This window comes from Piliocolobus tephrosceles, chromosome 11, assembly GCF_002776525.5.
Source record: "Piliocolobus tephrosceles isolate RC106 chromosome 11, ASM277652v3, whole genome shotgun sequence".
Taxonomy (NCBI): domain Eukaryota; kingdom Metazoa; phylum Chordata; class Mammalia; order Primates; family Cercopithecidae; genus Piliocolobus; species Piliocolobus tephrosceles.
Window position 1 is genome coordinate 47532897 of NC_045444.1, and position 18592 is coordinate 47551488.

The 18592-nt window shown below is 34.6% G+C and overlaps 1 protein-coding gene across 15 annotated transcripts in view; it reads left to right on the plus strand.

Moving 5' to 3' along the window:
- The window catches only part of SLC4A10 (solute carrier family 4 member 10), a 392709-nt gene that overhangs the window by 182373 nt on the left and 191744 nt on the right, over positions 1-18592 (plus strand). For 14 of the 15 annotated variants that reach the window (XM_023217347.1, XM_023217351.1, XM_023217349.2 and 11 more), the window contains one exon: positions 12626-12772. The exons of the other annotated variant lie outside the window; for it this stretch is intronic. In XM_023217347.1, the coding sequence (XP_023073115.1) occupies positions 12626-12772 (147 nt within the window). The remainder of the gene's footprint in view (positions 1-12625; positions 12773-18592) is intronic. 15 annotated transcript variants of the gene reach the window in all.

The following is an 18592-nucleotide window of genomic DNA, read 5'->3' on the forward strand; positions in this document are numbered from 1 at the left end:
TTACATCTCTAGGTTAGGAACTCATATTGTTAATCTCCCTTCATGGTGCCTTATAACTAAACTCTGTTTAGTACGATTTTCTGCTTCTCAAAGGCATAATAACTCACTATTTGGTGTATTTTCTCTTTAATGTGACATATGACATGTTTTCTGTGGATATGGAGAACTGTGTATTTGTGTGCATATGTATACATAATGTTTTCAACCAATCACTATTTCAGAGAAAAAAATAGATGAAAAGAAACTTGTTTTCATTACATTAAATACAATCCTATACATATTAAGAGGAAGTTTTATAGCAAGAACTTGTTCCTTTAATCATTATTTTTCTTGAAAATTATTTAATACTTTTAAGACAAGCCACAAATGACCAAAGTCTCTTAATATTAACCACATAGATTTATATTAACACTATATTTTTGTTTTGAATTTTCTAGACATCTGAGACTTAAATATGTTCTTATGTAGTTAAAGAGTTTAATAGTATGGGAGTAGTACTATGAAGGTGACATTGTGAAGGAGATCAACTTAGTTTACTTTTTGACTGAATTCTTAAATCTCTATTTCAGCTGTCTTCCTCCTAGAACTATAGCTTAAAACTCCTCAGCTGCATACAGTACATAGCCTTCACAGGTTATCTCCTTTCTATAAAGTCCTCTCACAATATAAACAGGTGTAGCTACCAGTCAGTTAGGACATGTCTCAAGAAATTATTAGTACTCACCAATATTAATTCAATGCTAATAGGGTACTGAGCCAAACACGGAGGGCACTGAGCCAAATTTCCATTTCACATTCTTCATTCTCCAAGGAGGTTTAGATACTGCTGCTGCCAATAGGGTGATTGAGCTCTAGAACCCTTTGGGAAAAATAAATTACTGTGGCCACTTTGCACATAAATGTTTAAATTTAAAATAGCAATTGATATAAATTCTGATAATAATGAATAAATATTAAATAATAATTGAAAGTGGTGATGTTCTTGGTTTGGGGGATAATACCCATAATCTTAGCAGTACCATAATCATTGCAAACCTAATAGGATTAATTACATTTTGGAATATCAGTATTCTGAGATTACTATTTTGAATGTTCTCTTTTATATTTTCTCCAAGTAAACTTTTTGCTTCCTCACTGTTTTTTAGAAATTATATTTTTTAATTGACAGATAAAATTTTATGTATTTATTGTTTACAACATGATGCTTTGAAATATATATATGCATTGTAGAATACTTAAATATAGTTAATAAACATATGCCTTACCTCACATAGTTATTATTTTTGTAGTGAGAATACTTATCCACTCTCACTATTTTTCAGGAATACAGTATGTTATTAACTATTGTCACTATGCTATACAATAGATCTCTTGAACTTATTTCTGCTGTCAAACTAGAATTTTATATCCTTTGACTAGCATTACCCCAGCCCCTTCCTCAGCCCCCCAAGTGCCCCAGGCCCTAGTAGCCATTATTCTACTCTCTAGTTCTATGCGTTTGCCTCCCCATTCTATCTTCCCTGTTCCTCACTACCTAGTCATTCCTAGCGCCCATAGTGTGTTACAGCTGCTGAAAGCACGGTGAAAAAGTATGTTTTCTTCCCTTCTCTCTCTCTTCTTAATGCGTTTCAGGTGGGAAGATAATAAAGAAAACCAAAATGATTGAAATCATTATTAGCAGAAAGTAAAATTTTAATTTCCTGCTGGTACAATAAGCTTTTGTCTGGTCTCTGGGGCAGGAAGATTATGAATATTCTTTTTTGCCACTTTCAAACTGCTTCTAAATGCCTCAGGTACATTTGTAATACAAAAATATGGCAGCCTTATTAGCAAAATAATTTCTAATTTTGAGCTAAATTATATAAGATTATGCCTGTTTTTCTGTTGCATAATTCAGTTTGTTTCCTGTAATGATAATTGCCATGATTGACTTAGAGGATGATATAGCATTAAAAATATTTTATGACATCACAGTGATTAATCCAAAACTATCAGCCTCAATAAAGTTAATAATATTGTTCATGAAAATAAAGGTCATGTTTATGAAATTGAAACATTGTTTATATGTGAGTGGCCTATTTTTCTCATGCTACTGCACTAATTTTATGGTTTATAAATATTAATCCTAAATATTAAAGTATTAAAGTAGTGCTATTTATTGCCAACTCTAGTGGTCTTCTGTCCTTAGCCTTTTTGAATTCACAAAATTCCTGTAAACTGTAGACTATTTTCCCCAACTTACAAATAAAGAAATTGAGGTTCAAAAAAGTAACTTGCCGATAAATAGGTTCTAGAGATCCACTATACAGCATAGTGCCTATAGCTAACAATACTGTATTGTATACTTAAAGTATTCCAAGAGGGTGAATCTTACGTTGTATTCTTACCACGCACATACAAATAATAATGATAGTAAAGGCATTAGGAAGCTTTGGGATATGATAGATGTATTTCCACATGTAAGTGCTATAAGAGTTCACATGGGTATAACTCAAGTGCCCCAGATATGTCCTGTGGCCCTTCTGTATTGAATATACATAAGGTAGACACACTGAAGAAGATGGATATATGAAAAAGTCTAATATGCTAGCCTAATTAAGGTAAATTGGGTATAGAACATTGTCAACAACAAGAAAAGGAATATTAGGTTGTTCCATCTCTATGTTCACACCAGGCATGAGGCAGCAATGTTCTAATAATCCTCCTGCTCTTCCCCCTTGCCTCCTCAATAGACTTAATTTGTAGCATTTGCCAATATCTGTCATTAAATTTTTTCTCTATGGCCAATTTTATACCACTGAGGTGTTTTCACTGAACATAAAGTTAGGAAGAGATGCATGTAACTGGCACAGGTGGGCTGTGGTAAGCCAGTTCTAGCATACCACTGCTGCCAGGTTATCTACGGTAGAGTGTAAGCCATAGTTTTCATCAAAAGTGTCCTGTAAAAATAATCATTGAAAAATGAGAAATGCAGTTTCAATTGCGTCAATATAAGTCAATTTTTATTGAAATGAACATTGAAGAAGGTACTTTTTTTTAACTTCCTGATTAAAACAGATGAAGTATGTTAATATATGTCCCTGGGCCCTCTGTGTTCTTGTGCCTCCCTTCACAAAGCATGCTGTTTTTCTGTACTTGCCAATACATATCTTGTCTTCCTTACAGGCTTCTCTCCTCTATTTTTGACTATTTCATCTTACTCCAGCTTAAAATGCTGTGGAAAAGGCTTTAGATTTTGTGTCATTCATTTATTTATTCAAAAAACACTTATTGAGCTTTTAATATGCCAGGTACTGAGAATATAAACATAATTAGACCATGCTACAGCCTATCATAGGCACTATACACTTCATTGTATAATTTTATTAAATTGAAATTTTGAAAAGTTTTATAAGGAAGCATAAGGTGTTAAGAATGTACACTGGCAGTTATAAGTGATAAATTTAGATTTGGTAGATCTGATTTTGAACTTTGATTCAGTCTCTGATTGTATGGCTTGGGGAAAATTGCTCTTGTTTTTTAACTTGAGGGATGATTGACATGTAAAAATCTGTAGATATTTAATGTATACAACTCAATGAGTTTGGAATATACACCCATGGGATCATTACTAGCATCAAAGCCACAGATATATCTATCACCTCCCAAAACTTCCTAATGCCTTTATTATTATTATTATTATTATTATTATTATTATTATTATTATTATTTGTGTGTGTGTGTGTGTGTGTGTGTGTGTGTGTGTGGTAAGAACACAACATAAGATTCATCCTCTTGGAAGATTTTAAGTATACAATGCAGTATTTTTAGCTATAGGCACTATGCTATATAGTAGATCTCTAGAACCTATTTATCGGCAAGTTACTTTTTTGAACCTCAATTTCATTATTTGTAAGTTGGGGAAAATCATCCACAGTTTGCAGGGATTTTGTGAAGACTAAATGAGAAAATATAAATAAAACACATAGCATAGTAGATGGTACACTGTAGATTTTCTATAAAGGCTAGTTTCTTTTTTTTAACTCTAAACTCTTATAGCTATCTTAAGTGCCAAACGAATCGGCATTTATTTATATTCTGCCTCAGATTTTGTTTGCCTTCTCTAGTATCCTCAGCTTGTACCTTTACGCAGGTTCTTATACATAGTTTGTTGTTCCTATCAACATTGATCACAATATAGTATCAATACTTTTGGATTCCTGATTCTTAATTTGCCTGCCCGTTGAGATATTGGTCATAAGTCAACATTTTCCCATTATTTTCCATGTTGAATCAGTTTCCTGGTACTTTCAATTTTGTATTTTATATCCTGTCCATCTGTCTTTCATAATTTTTAATTTTTCTTCCAAATAAATTTTAGCACTCAGCTATTGCTGTGTCACAATCCGTTTCCAAACTCAGTGGCTTCAAACAGCAACAATTTTATTTAGGTCATAATTCTGTAGGTTGTGAATTTGGGCTGGACTCAGCTAGTTAGTTCTTCTAATGTGAGTCAGCTGGCGCCTGCTTCTACAATCAGCTGATGATTTCACAACTGAGGCTGGCTGGTTTGTGAAGTCCTCAGCTGGATGACTGCCAGCTCGGGCTTCTCTCTCCATGGTTTCTGATCATCCAGCCGGCTAGGCTGAGCGTGTTTACATGGTGGTATAAGTTCCAGAAGCAACAGCGGGTAAGAAGCTATGCATAAGAACTCTTCAAACCTCTGTTTGTGTCACATTTGCTAATGCCCCATTGATCCAGATTCAAGGGTTGGAGGAATATATACCAACTCTTGATGGAAGAATCTGCTAAAATATTGTGGCCATTTTAAAAATGATCTACCACATTATCTATGTATTTTTCATTTGTAAACATCTATACAGAAATGCCAAGTGTTTTTATCTTTGCTTTCAGATATTTTAATTGTTTCACAGTTGAATTTCATAAACTTTCCTCATGGAAATCTGTTTTTCTCCTCACCAACTCCTCAGTTTTTCCAGGCAAGCCTTTCTGTTCTTAATTACTGTAATTTTCAGAATGAGCTACTTTCTACATGTGCACATGTCTTTTAAATTAATATAATACAAAACTAAATCTGGAAAATTTTAGTTTTACATTTTTTGTTCATTTCCTAACCTATTTCCCTGAAGCAAAGTGACAGGGCTGTTCAGAATTTATAATTTAATTAAGATGAGATTGGAGAGGTAAGGAAGTACCACTTTCTCTTTTGCATTCATTTTTTAAGGATCTCAGGACATATGTTGATCTATTTTCTCTCTCTTCCTTGCAAATTAAAACAACAAAATGTTTTAAAATAAATGTTTTAAAATAATAGTGAAATTGCAAGCTTTGCTGATTATAAAAATGTATGCTCTATCTCATCTTGCCTTTTCTTCCCTGCTCTAATACGAATTTCACATTATCCCCTCAATTGCTCTTTTATTTTTGCTCACATTATCTCCTTTTTCTAAACTTTTCATTCCTCTGCTGATGTAAAACCTGTTTATTAAGAGCAACTCAAGTCCTACATCCTCCATGAAATTTTCACTGATTGCCCAGGTTATGCTTGATTTTACTCTATTGTGAACTCCTACAGCATTTAATGGCTGGTACCACACGGTAACATTTGCTTCATTACAGGTTGGTATTGTTTAATGCTTTTAATGTGTATTTTTAATTTGTATTATTTGCTGCTGTTTTCATTGCCGGGCTTGATTCATTAGCCACTTTTTTTTTTTACTGATTTGCACTCCTGGCTCTCTAAGTGTGTAAATTTCCAGGATTAAGCTGTTTTATAATATACCAAAATTGGGAGTTCTCATGTCATTTTTTTTTTTAAGAAAACACATATTAGGTTTCATTCACTTATTCAAGATACATTAAACGCTTATTATGTTTCAAGATTAAAAATGAACACTATCTCAAGATACCAAGTTAATTTAGTTGCTATATTTTGCTCAAGACAGTGTTATAAACTTGCAAGAAACAGTATTTTTGAAAATGTACCACAGTACCTTCTAAACTAGTAAATCTCAGTTAGTGGCCCTTTTGATGAGCAACTTTAGGACTTTCAAGATTTCTAATTTCTATCTAGAATAGTCATAGTCATGAAGCCTTTTGTTTTATAATGATTACAAATACCTTCCCAGGTCAGGTGACTATGACCAGCATTAGTTTAACACTGTCTTTTTCTTTTAGCAAAACAACACAAGGAACAATGTTGCAGTAGCCTAATAATACCTCCTTGCTATAAACGCACACTCACTCCCATCCTCTCAGTCTCTTTGTTTCTCTGTTACTCTCCCTTAGTAGAAATTTTCCATTGGACTTCGAGTGCTTTGATGTATTATGATCAATGATGACTTGTGTTTTCTGACTCTGTTAGAGTCTTCATGGAATTAAAGATTATATGCTTATTCAGCTTAATGTACTTGACCTTTTCGTATGATTGACACATCTAAATTTCTGTAGCAACTCAATCATTATGCAATAGCTGTGTTATATTCATTTCATGTAAAAAACAAAAACAAAAGATACACCGTTCTCTTCAAGAGTAGATACCTTGACCCCTTCCCTCCCAGCTAAATGAAGGAGAATACTTTATCAACAACATTATTGATCAGTTTCCAAACATATCTCTTTCCTCACTGCATTTTGTAAACATTCAGTATACTGTGACCATAGTCACATCAAGAATCATTTCAATACTGGTCTTTATTATATAATTAAAATATTCAATAATTCTGAGTCTGTTGAACATAATATACACACAACTTAAGTGTCAAACATCTGGGATTTGTTAGCAACATTTGTGCTCAGAAAATAATATATACAAACCTTTGATTTTCTTAATGATGAAACTCTATTTTGTCTGAATTGACATATGTATCTTTAAGTTAAAGAGAGAAAAGACCTTGACATTTTTCTGTGACTTTTCCATATCAATAGCTGTGTTCTACCTGCGTTTATTTTTCTCAGAATTCATTATGAATTCTGTATAGGCCTTTGGAAGGCCTATACAGGCTTTGTAACAGAGATTCTACAGGAAAAAGTTTTGGTTAACTGTTTTGGTTAAGTGTTGGTTGAAGAAGGCATTCTAGATAAGGTTTTACAAGACAAAAGAAAAGAATCAACTTATTTTTAGTTCTGAGCCTGAATTGTGGAAATGGTACTAACTGCAGATAAATTCTGAATAAATTCTAGTGTTCTCTGCTTATCTCAAAAAATCTTTATTTTAATGATACTGTTCCATGCTCACTAACGTTTTCAAAACATATTCATATCTAAATGGTTTTGTATTTTTATTAAATTTCAGATTTTTAGCATTATATAAAGTTAATTTTGTTGAATATTTTATTAATTTAAGAAATGTCCACTTTAAAGGACTCCCTCCTTTAATTAAATTTTTAGCCTTTATAAAATAAAAATTATTCTTTATATATTCTTGAAAAGTAAATCAGATTGGAATTAATAATTGTCAAGTCATTTTAGAACAATGATATCTATCATTAAATTTCTTGAATTTTTTGCCTTCTCAACTGATAGCTATTAGGGTAAAAAATTCAATTATGGATATTGGAAAAATTGATGGTAATATTAATCTGAAATGTTATTTCTGTACTATTCTTTACAGGACCTGAGGGGATTCTCTAGTTCTTTAGGCCAGTGTTATAATGTTAGGCTTTAGAAAAGATGGTAATATAGAGAGAAACAGGAAGAAAATGAAATGGGACAGGAAAATATCATTCCGACTTCTTATTCCTTCCTCTAAGTCACTAGCATTGTGAAGAGAAAAGGGAACTAACATGTATTAGTGTCTACCGTGTAACAGGCATCATCTTTCATATTTTATATTTATTATATTAGCTCATGTAATCTTTGTAGAAAATCTCCTAAATCTATTAGTAAGTCTTTAATATCTATGTTTATTTATTTTTTCCTGAAAGCAAATGAGATTTTTGGATCAAGACAGACAATTATTATTGCTTATAGCAATAACCACCTTGGAAAGAAGGCACACAGTTATGTACACATGAGGGGAGCCCTGAAATTATGAATCTGGGAATTTATATAGGAATTACTGTATAAACTCTTTATATAGGAATTACTGTATAAACTCTTTATATAGTAAATGGTCTTCTTCTGTCCTCTCCTTTTCTGGAAGAGGAAGAGAAACCTTATCTCCCTTATATAAAATAAGCAAATCTTCAGGGAAGAGAATGAGAAGGTCCCAGTTTAAACCCTTTGAAATGTAAACCAGTAGCTGTGGGATTTTTTTCTCCTTTGAAATGTGAACACAGAGCTGTAGAAAATAAGTGTCTGCATATCTCTGAAATAAGTGTCTGCAAGTCTTTGTCTATTCAGTGCACATTTAATCCAGATTTCAGTCTGTCTTGCTTTATAAGTCCCTAACCATGCAGAAGCATGAAAACGTTTTCTCCATAGTTCCACAATCATGAATTTTAGCAGTTTTAGGGTACTGTTGCTATAAAATTGTGGCTATTAGCTTGTTTCCATTCCTTTCATAAAGTGTTTAGTAGCATAATGCATTATTAGGTCTACTATCCATCTATTATACTTGAAAATCATCCTCTCTATGTAAAACATCTATTTATTCAATGGATATTTATTGAGCACCAAAAACTGTCAAGCATTGTTCTAGGTATTTGGGATACATCAGTGGACAAATCAAAGATATCTGCTTTGCTTATATGGAGGGGTTGTAATTATTGCCAATGAAAAGCCTAGGATGAAATATCATTGGAAGATTAAAGTTTAAGGAACTGAAAGGCCAGAATATCACAAGAATCATCTATATGTGTTTCAAAATCTTATGAATTAAGGCAGTACTAAAGAGAATGACAGTATGCAAAGAGCTCAAATGGTTGAGTGGGAATTACCTGGACTTTAGTGGATAACAGCAACCATGAGGCAAAGTATGTAGTGAGTAATGTCGACCATGAGATTTAAATCTGAAGGATGTCAGGAAGGATATGGGGAAATGGTCTAAAAATGTCAGAATGGGGCAAAGAAATGTCACTTTGCTTATTCCACTCACCCAGCCGGAGGTCACAGGAACAAGACTGACACCTTTCCATCTTGCATAAGAACTGTGGGAGAGAAGCAGCCATCACTGAGAGATTGTAGGGGAGGCATTTTCCTCCAGAGAAAGACAGGTTTATATTTGAGCTAGGAAAGTAAAGGTAACACTTAGAAAATTGATTTTTTGTTCACTAGAAGGGTTTCAGCAGTTGGGAGAGAACAAAGGTAATTTTCACCAGCTTGTAACTTTACATGTATTAAATGTGTTGCAAAACTAATGAAACATACTGTCTTTTCTCTTGATTTATCTGATAATATAGAAATGGTGTCACCTGTAATCATTGTTACCATATTTCCTGAGACCATTTTCTTATTCTCATATAACTTTTCTACTTGTTTCTTCTTTATTTGTATTTTTTCTCCTTTTTAAATTTTGCTCTTTTTATCATTTCTCTCTTTTCATATCCTACTTACCTCTTCATCTTTTTTGCCCAGCTTCTCTCTTAATATTTTTTGTTCTTTACCATTTCTCTTATAATTCTATTTCAAAATTACACCATCTACTGTTTTCTCCAACCCCTGGCACCTCACTTTAGCTGTAGTTGGGACTGTGCAATATGCCATCACACAGGTAGTACTAATTTTGACAGGTAGCTTCTCTACTTCAAACAAAGAAAGCTTTAACCAAAAAGGAATTACAGGAGAGAAGACAGTATTCTACCCAGCTGATGCTAACATTGCCACCTACACTTTCAATACTTTCTTCAACAGTTAAGAGGTGGCAACTTATTACTTCCCCAAATTCTCTGTGCTCTGTTGATACATTTTAAACTCGAAAGGAAGAGAAAGTAGATTTGTTCATTAGCTGTGGGACTTAAAATGTGACTTAACTTTTTTGAACCTTTTGTTTCGTGAATGATAAAAAAAAACTTTCTGAATGATATAGCTACTAATATTTTCATTTTATAGATAAAATGAAAGATAAAGTACTTTTTTTTAAAGGTTGCATAAATATGTGACAGACTGGATATGAATGTAAGCATTTGACTCAATCTCGGAGATCATGCTTTTAATGAATATTGTTTCTCACAAAATATAACTTAATATTGTGGCCAATAAAATAATAAATAGGACCAGACACATATACATACATTAATCCACTTCCCTTTATTTCCTTTTGCCAAAATTGAGCCTTATTGGTAAAGGGCTTTTTGTGCATTTTAATTGTCTATATTTACTCGAACCAATTATAATTTTTCACTTGCCTGAATGAATCCATACAGGACAAAAACCTCAATATAGAAACTATTTTTCAGCTTTCAGTTTGCCAGAGGATTGATCTATAATTATTTTTAGGATTATAAAAGATTTACATCCATTATTAAAATTATATAATATCGGATTTTTTTCCAGCAATAAAGGAATAACTAATTCTATAATTTCATGCCAATCTCACCTCCAATCCTTCTAGAATTTGGAGGTAATTTAACCCTGTGTATAAAAAATAAATATTTTCTTTTTTGTGTTTTATTGAAAAAAATCATGTAATTTAAGTACAAATATATCCACTAAAGTAGGCAAATTTATTTTAATAGAATTCAGTTATCCCTTTCAAAGAAACACTATCAGCCTAAGTGTTATACATTGAATATTTTAGAAATCTTACAATTTCAATTACATGTCTTCTGAAACTTATTATTATAAGGCTTTGTTTTAGGCCTTCCTTGCTGTATTAGTTGACTGGGGCTGCCAGAAAAAAATACCACAGGCTGGGCAGTTTAAACTACAGAAATAAATTTTCTCACAGTTCTGGAGGCTGGGACACCTAAGATCAAGATGGCTAGCCAGGCAGGTCTCATTCTGAAGATTTCTCTCTTGGCTTATAGGTGGTTACCATCTCCTTGCATCATTGTGTTACTTCTTTGTGTGCTTGGAGAGAGAGTAAGAGAGATAGGTCTTTGGTGTTTCTTCTTTTAAGAACACTAATTGGATGGATCCAGCCCCACTCCTATGGCCTCATTTAACCTTCATTACCTCTATAAAGGCCCTATCTCTAAATACAGTCACATTTGGGGTTGGGACTTTACAATATAAACCTCAGGGGGACATAAACCTTCATCGATAGTATTGCCATTATAATATTTTGTATACTTTGGCACTTAAGAAAGTAAGATTTTTTTTTTTAACCTAGTAATTTAATGTTTTCTTTAGAGGTTTTTTCCCCTAATATGACACTCTCCTATATATAATTTACTTGGTGATACAAATATCCCTTTGTTTGCTTGTACTTTCACTTCCTCATAAAGTAAATTTTTCTATAGCTACTAGTGCTATAAATAGCTATGAATGTTAGCTTTCTTGGATAGGCTTTACTTTTTAGATCAATTTTAAGTTTATAAAAAAATTGCACAGACCATTCAGACGGTTCCCATATATTTCCTCTCCCTGCTGCACACAATTTCTCCTCTTATTAACATTTTACATTAGATCAGTACATTTGTTACAATCGATAAACCAACATTAATAGGTTATTATCAACCAAAGTCCATGGTTTACATTAGGGTTCATTCTGTGTTATACAGTTCTATTGGTTTGGACAAATGTTTAATGACATGTATCTACCGTTACAGTATCAAGGATGGTTTAACTTCCCTAAAAATGCCCTATGCTCCACTTGTTCATCCCTATACCTTCTCCCTGATGCCCTGACAACTGCTGATGTTTTTACTGTCTCTATAGTTTTAGCTTTTCCAGAATGACATATAGTTGTAATAATATAGTATGTAGCTTTTAAAACTTCTTTCACCTAGCAATATGCATTAATCATTCTTTCATGCCTTTTTTTGTGGTTGATAGCTCATTTCTTTTTCCAGTAGTCCCACTTTATCTGTAGGGGATACATTCTAAGACCCCCAAAAGATGCCCGAAACCTCAGATAGTACTGAACCTTATGTATACTGTTTTTTTCCTACACATACATACGTGTGATAAAATTTAATTCATAAATTAGGCACAGTAAGAGATTAACAATAGCTAATAATAAAATTGAATAATTATAATAATATGCCAGAGTCACAAGTCTTGTGCCTTGGGACTTTTATTAAGTATAATAAGTGGCCAATATCAAGTGTAACATATAGAAATAGAAGAACAGAAAAACCTCCGTGGGATTTGGCATTAACATAGACCTTAGTGAAACCTGTTTTATTAGAGATAGTGATTTTTTAAAAACACTTAACTGTGAAGGGAATTGATGAGATAACACAATTGTCTGAAGGAAGAGAGAAGATAAAACAATTTTTTGTTTCTAATGAGAAGAGTATAATTAAGCATGGGGAGTAGATACATAGAGATTATAAAGACAGTGATGATTACAAAATATTTAACCAAATAATTAGTATTATACATGTTTGTGATAGAGCTATGGTACACTTAATTAGGTAAAATGCCAAAGACAGTGCCAAGCTCCAAGCTTTACATATCACAAACATCAAAAATGACTTGCTGAATTAAATTAAATTGAGTCTCCATTAACATGTAAATCATCATATCTGTGCCCTGGAATAATTCAGAATTTAATTGTTGTGTTTACTTCCGTATGAAGGTCATCGAACACTATTTATTGGAGTACATGTGCCCTTGGGAGGAAGAAAAAGCCATCGACGTCACAGACATCGTGGTCATAAACACAGAAAGAGAGACAGAGAGAGAGATTCAGGATTAGAGGATGGAAGGGAGTCACCTTCTTTTGGTAAGAATCCTTCTCCTTGTTTTTATTAAATTAATTATTGTAATACACTTGCTGGTACGATTATGATTAGGAGTAATACCCTGTGCTCATAAAATTGTTTATACTTTTTTAAAATATGTTGGGCAGGTTGGAGAGAAGTGGGAGAGATAAAGCTTAATCTTTGTTTTACTCTTATATATTTGCTTTGAGAAGCTGAGTATTGATGAAGATTTATGATATAGGAAATACAACTGAGTAAAGCTCAAAAACTCTTGTTAATTTGTACAAGTAATCATCATTACTCAAAGTGGTTTGAAAATCCAGGGGAAAATGCCTTAATTTAGTTCCCATTTGCACTTTTACTGATGGTGCCCAACTTTCAGTCTTAGGATGTTATATTAGTCCATTTTCACGCTGCTGATAAAGACATACCCGGACTAGACAATTTACAAAAAAAAAAAAAGAAGTTTAATTGGACTTACAGTACCACGTGGCTAGGGAAACCTCACAATCATGGTGGAAGGCAAGGAGAAGCAAGTCACATCTTACGTGGATGGCAGCAGGCAAAGAGAGCTTGTGCAGGAAAACTCCACCCTATAATAACTATCAGATCTCATGAGACTTACTCACTATCACAAGAACAGCACAGGAAAGACCTGCCCTCATTATTCAATTAACTCCCGCTGGGTCCCTCCCACAACATGTGGAAATTCAAGATGAGATTTGAGTGAGGACACAGCCAAACCATATCATTCTACCCTTGGGCCTTCCCAAATATCACGTCCTCACATTTCAAAACCAATCATGCCTTCCCAACAATCCTTCAAGGTCTTAACTTGTTTCAGCATTAACTCATAAGTCCATAGTCAAAGTATCATCTGAGATAAGGCAAGTCCCTTCCATCTGTGAGCCTGTAAATCAAAAGCAAGCTAGTTACTTCCTAGATACAACTGAGGTAAAGGAATTGGATAAATACAAACATTCCAAATGGGAGATGCTGGGAAAACAAAGGGGCTACAGGCCCCATGCAAGTCCAAAATCCAGCAAGGCAATCAAATCTTAAAGCTCCAGGATGATCTCCTTTGGCTCCATGTCTCACATGCAGGTCACGATGATGAAAGAAGTGAGTCCTCATGGTCTTGGGCAGCTCCACCCTCGTGGCTTTGCAGGATATAGCCCCCCTCCTGGCTGCTTTCATGGGCTAGTGTTGAGCATCTGTCACTTTTCCAGGCACACTATTCAAGCTGTCAGTGGATCTTCCATTCCGGGGTCTGGAGGACAGTGGCCCTTTTCTCACAGCTCCACTAGGTGGTGTCCCAGTAGGGACTCTGTGTGGGGGCTGTAACACCATGTTTCCCTTCTGCACTGCCCTAAAAGAGGTTCTCCGTGAGGGCCCTGCCCCTGAAACAAATTTCTGCCTGGGCATCCAGGCATTTCCATGCATCCTCTGAAATCTAGGCAGAGGTTCCCAAACTCCAGTTCTTGACTTCTGTGCACCCACAGGCTCAACACCATATGGAAGCTGCCAAGGCTTGAGGCTTGCACCCTCTGAAGCCACAGCCTGAGCTCTACATTTGTCCCTTTCAGCCATGGCTGGAGCAGCTGAAATGCAGGACACCAAGTCCCTAGGCTGCACACAGCATGGGTACCCTGTGCCTGACTGAGAAAACCACTTATTCTTCCTGGGCCTCTGGGTCTATATGGGAGGGGCTGCCATAAAGACCTTTGACATGCCCTGGAGACATTTTCCTCCTTGTCTTGTGTATTAACATTTGAGTCCTCATTACTTATGTAAATTTCTGCATTTGGCTTGAATTTCTCCTCAGAAAATGGAATTTTCTTTTCCATTGCATTGTCAGGCTGCGAATTTTCTGAATTTTTATTCTCTGCTTCCCTTATAAAACTGAATGCCTTTAACAGCACCCAAGTCACTTCTTGAATGCTTTGCTGCTTAGAAATTTCTTCTGCCAGATACCCTAAATCATCTCTCTCAAGTTCAAAGTTTCACAAATCTCTAGGGTGGGGGTAAAACACCACCAGTCTCTTTGCTAAAACATAACAAGAGTCACCTTTGCTCCAGTTCCCAACAAGTTCCTCATCTTCATCTGAGACTGCCTGGACCTTATTGTTCATATCACTATCAAGCTTTTGGTCAAAGCCAGTCAACAAGTCACTAGGAAGTTCCAGACTTTCCCACATTTTCCTGTCTTCTTCTGACCCCTCCAAACTGTTCCAACTTCTGCCTGTTACCCAGTTCCAAAGTCACTTCCACATTTTCAGGTATCTTTTCAGCAGCACCCCACTCTACTAGTATCAATTTACTATATTAGTATGTTTTCAGGCTGCTGATAAAAACATACCTGAGGCTAAGCAATTTACAAAAGAAAGAGGTTAAATTGGACTTACAGTTCCACGTGGCTGGGGAAGCCTCACAATCATAGCGGAAAGCAAGGAGGAGCTAGTCACATCTTATGTGGATGGCAGCAGATAAGGAGATCTTGTGCAGGAAAACCCCCCTTGTAATAAACATCAGATCTCATGAGACTTACTTACTATCATGAGAACAGCACAGGAAAGGCCTGCCCCCATGAATCAATTACCTACCACTAGGTCCCTCCCACAACACCTGGGAATTCAAGATGAGATTTCGGTGGGGACACAACCAAACCATATCAGATGTGAACCTTTTACTATTGTGAATGCTCTCTCTTTGGAAGTATATTCAGAATACCATAATAAGTGTTTTTGTAGTTGTTAAAAGGTTCTGAGTGCCATGAGAGCCCATGTACATGACATAACTGAGAACCTGGCTTTCAGTTCCTTGACCATCCCATCTCTTGTGACCTTCTCTGTCATTGCACTTAGTTCACCTTCTCATCCATATTCACTCCATCCCTGAAGTCACCAATTCATTTATCTTTCTCTCTGACCACAGCTTCACTCCTTTCTTGCTGTGCAGCTACTTAACCCCTCTACTTTTCTTCTATCCATAAGTTTGTCTTTATTTGTTTATCCTACTCTGATTGCATAGCATGCAGTTTTAGGAATACATTAGTATTACTAGTATTCCATCAGTATTCCTAGTAATCTATTTAGTAATACTAGTATTTTAAATGTCTTAGATTCTAAGTTTTAGTTTTATTCACGCCTTTACTGCCTCTTTTGTTTTCATCTTTAATAGGAAACAGCATTTTATTTAAAATTTTTTAATAGATTTCTTAAAGATGTAAATAATTGAATTAAACTTAGTTTTTATTACTTGTATGAATTAATTTACATGTTGTTAACATTCATGAAAAATAATTTAGATAGGTATGCAATTCCAAATTGACAGGTATTTTAACTCAAAACTTTGAACATAATATCTACTTATTTATCGATTTCATGAAGATGTTAAGAAAGGAGGTAAAAATCTATTGTTGCACAATGGTTAATTTGGAGTTTATATTTTTATGAGTTTAAATCATTTCCTCTATTTTAGTATTTAGCTTTATATTTATTATGATATTTTCAGGCACATATATATGCCTTTTATGCTTTTCTTGGTTGATATTTAATGAAAATGTGTATTAATAGTTCTTTAAAATGCTTAAACTTGTCCTATTTCTGTTATTTTCTCTCCCATTTATTTAAATTTGTTTTTTCAAATATTCATTAGGAATATTCCTTTCAATTTCATTTTCAATTTATTTTGATCCCTCTTTTATATTTTTTCCTTGTCCTGACATTGAAGTGTTTATTTTAGCTAATTCATTTATTCATATTTTAGCTCACAGTTTTTAAAAGCCTTGCTCGTATCCCTCTACTTTCTTTAAACATTTTGACTACGTATGTCTTTCATTTGTTTTACTTTGGATTTAGGGGGTACATGTGCAGGTTTGTTACCTAAGTATGTTGTGTGATGCTGAGGTTTGGGTATGGATGGTCATATCATCCAGGTAGTGAGCACAGAGTATACTTTTACAACCTTTGTTCCCCACCCTCCTTCCCAGCTCTGGTGATTCTCAGTGCCTATTGTTCCCATCTTAATGTCCATGAGTACCCAATGTTTAGCTCCTAATTATGAGTGAGAACATTCAGTATTTGGTTTTCTGTTCCTGATTTATCCTTAATTTTTTTAGGATAATGGCCTCCAGCTGCATTCATCTTACTGCAAAAGGATATGATGTCAATCTTTTTATGGCCACATAGTATTCCATGATATATATGTATCACATTTTCTTCATCCACTTTACCATAATGGAACCTAATTGATTCCATGTCTTTGCTATGGTGAATAGCACTGCAGTGAACATACAAGTGCATGCATCTTTTCGGTGGAATGATTCATTTTTCTTTGAGTATATTCCCAGTAATGGGATTGTTGGGTTGAATGGTAGTTCTGTTTTAAGTTCTTTGAGATATCTCCAAACTGCTTTCCACAGTGGCTGAACCAATTTTTATTCCCACCGACAGTGTGTAAGCATTCCATTTTCTCTGCTGCCTTGTCAACATCTGTTATTTTTTGACTTTTTAATATTCACCATTCTGACTGGTGGGACATGGTGTCTCATTGTGGTTTTGACTTGCATTTCATTTTTTCACCGCTTGTATGTTTTCTTTTCTTTTCCTTCTTTTCTGTTCATGTCCTTTGCCCATTTTTAATAGAATTATTATTATTATTATTTTTTTGCTTGTTGATTTGTTTAAATTTTACTTGTGGATTCTGGGTATCAGACATTTTTTGAATGCATAGTTTGCAAATATTTTCTCCCATTCTGTAAGTTCTCTGTTTAGACTATTGAGATTTGCTGTGCAGAGGCTCTTTAGTTTAATTAGGTCCCACTTGTCAATTTTTGTTTTTGTTGCAATTGCTTTTGGAGACTTAGCCATAAATTCTTTGTCAAAGTTAATGTTGGGAAGGGTATTTCCTAAGCTTTCTTCTGGAATTATTATAACTTAAGGTATTTAACTCTTTAATCCAACTTGAATTAATTTTTGTATATGGTGAAAAGTAGGGATCCAGTTTCATTCTTTTGTGTATGGCTTGACAACTATCCCAGCACCATTTATTTAATAGGGAGTCCTTTCTCTATTAGTTATTTTTGCCGACTTTGTTGAAGATCAGATGGTTGTAGGTATTTAACTTTATTTCTGGGTTCTCTCTTCTATTCCATTAGTGTATGTGTCTGTTTTTGTACCAGTACAATGCTGCTCGGGTTAATTAATGTAGCTGTAGAGTACAGTTTGAAGTCAGGTAATATGATGCCTCTGACTTCGTTCTTTTTGCTTAGAATTGCTTTGACTATTTGGGTTCTTTTTCGATTCCATATTAATTTTAGAATAGTTTTTCTAATTCTGTGAAAAACAACATTGGTGTTTTGATAGAGATAGTATTGAATTCTGTAAATTGCTTTGGGCAGTATGGCCATTTTAATGATATTGATTCTTCCTATTCATGAGCGTGAAACATTTTTACATTTACTTGTGTTGTCTCTGATTTCTTTCAGCAGTGGTTTGTAGTTCTCCTTGTAGAGATCTTTCACTTCTTTGGTTAGATGTATTACATTTTTTTGTGTGCGTTGTAAATGGGATTGAGTTTTTAACTTGGCTCTCTGATACAATGTTATTGCTGTATAGAAATACTATTGACTTTTGGGGGCGGAGCAAGATGGCCAAATAGGAACAGCTTCAGTCTCCATCTCCCAGCGCGAGCGACACAGAAGACCGGTGATTTCTGCATTTTCAACTGAGGTACTGGGGTCATCTCACTCGGGAGTGCCGGACAATCGGTGCTGGTCAGCTGCTGCAGCCTGACCAGCGAGAGCTGAAGCAGGGCGAGGCATCGCCTCACCTGGGAAG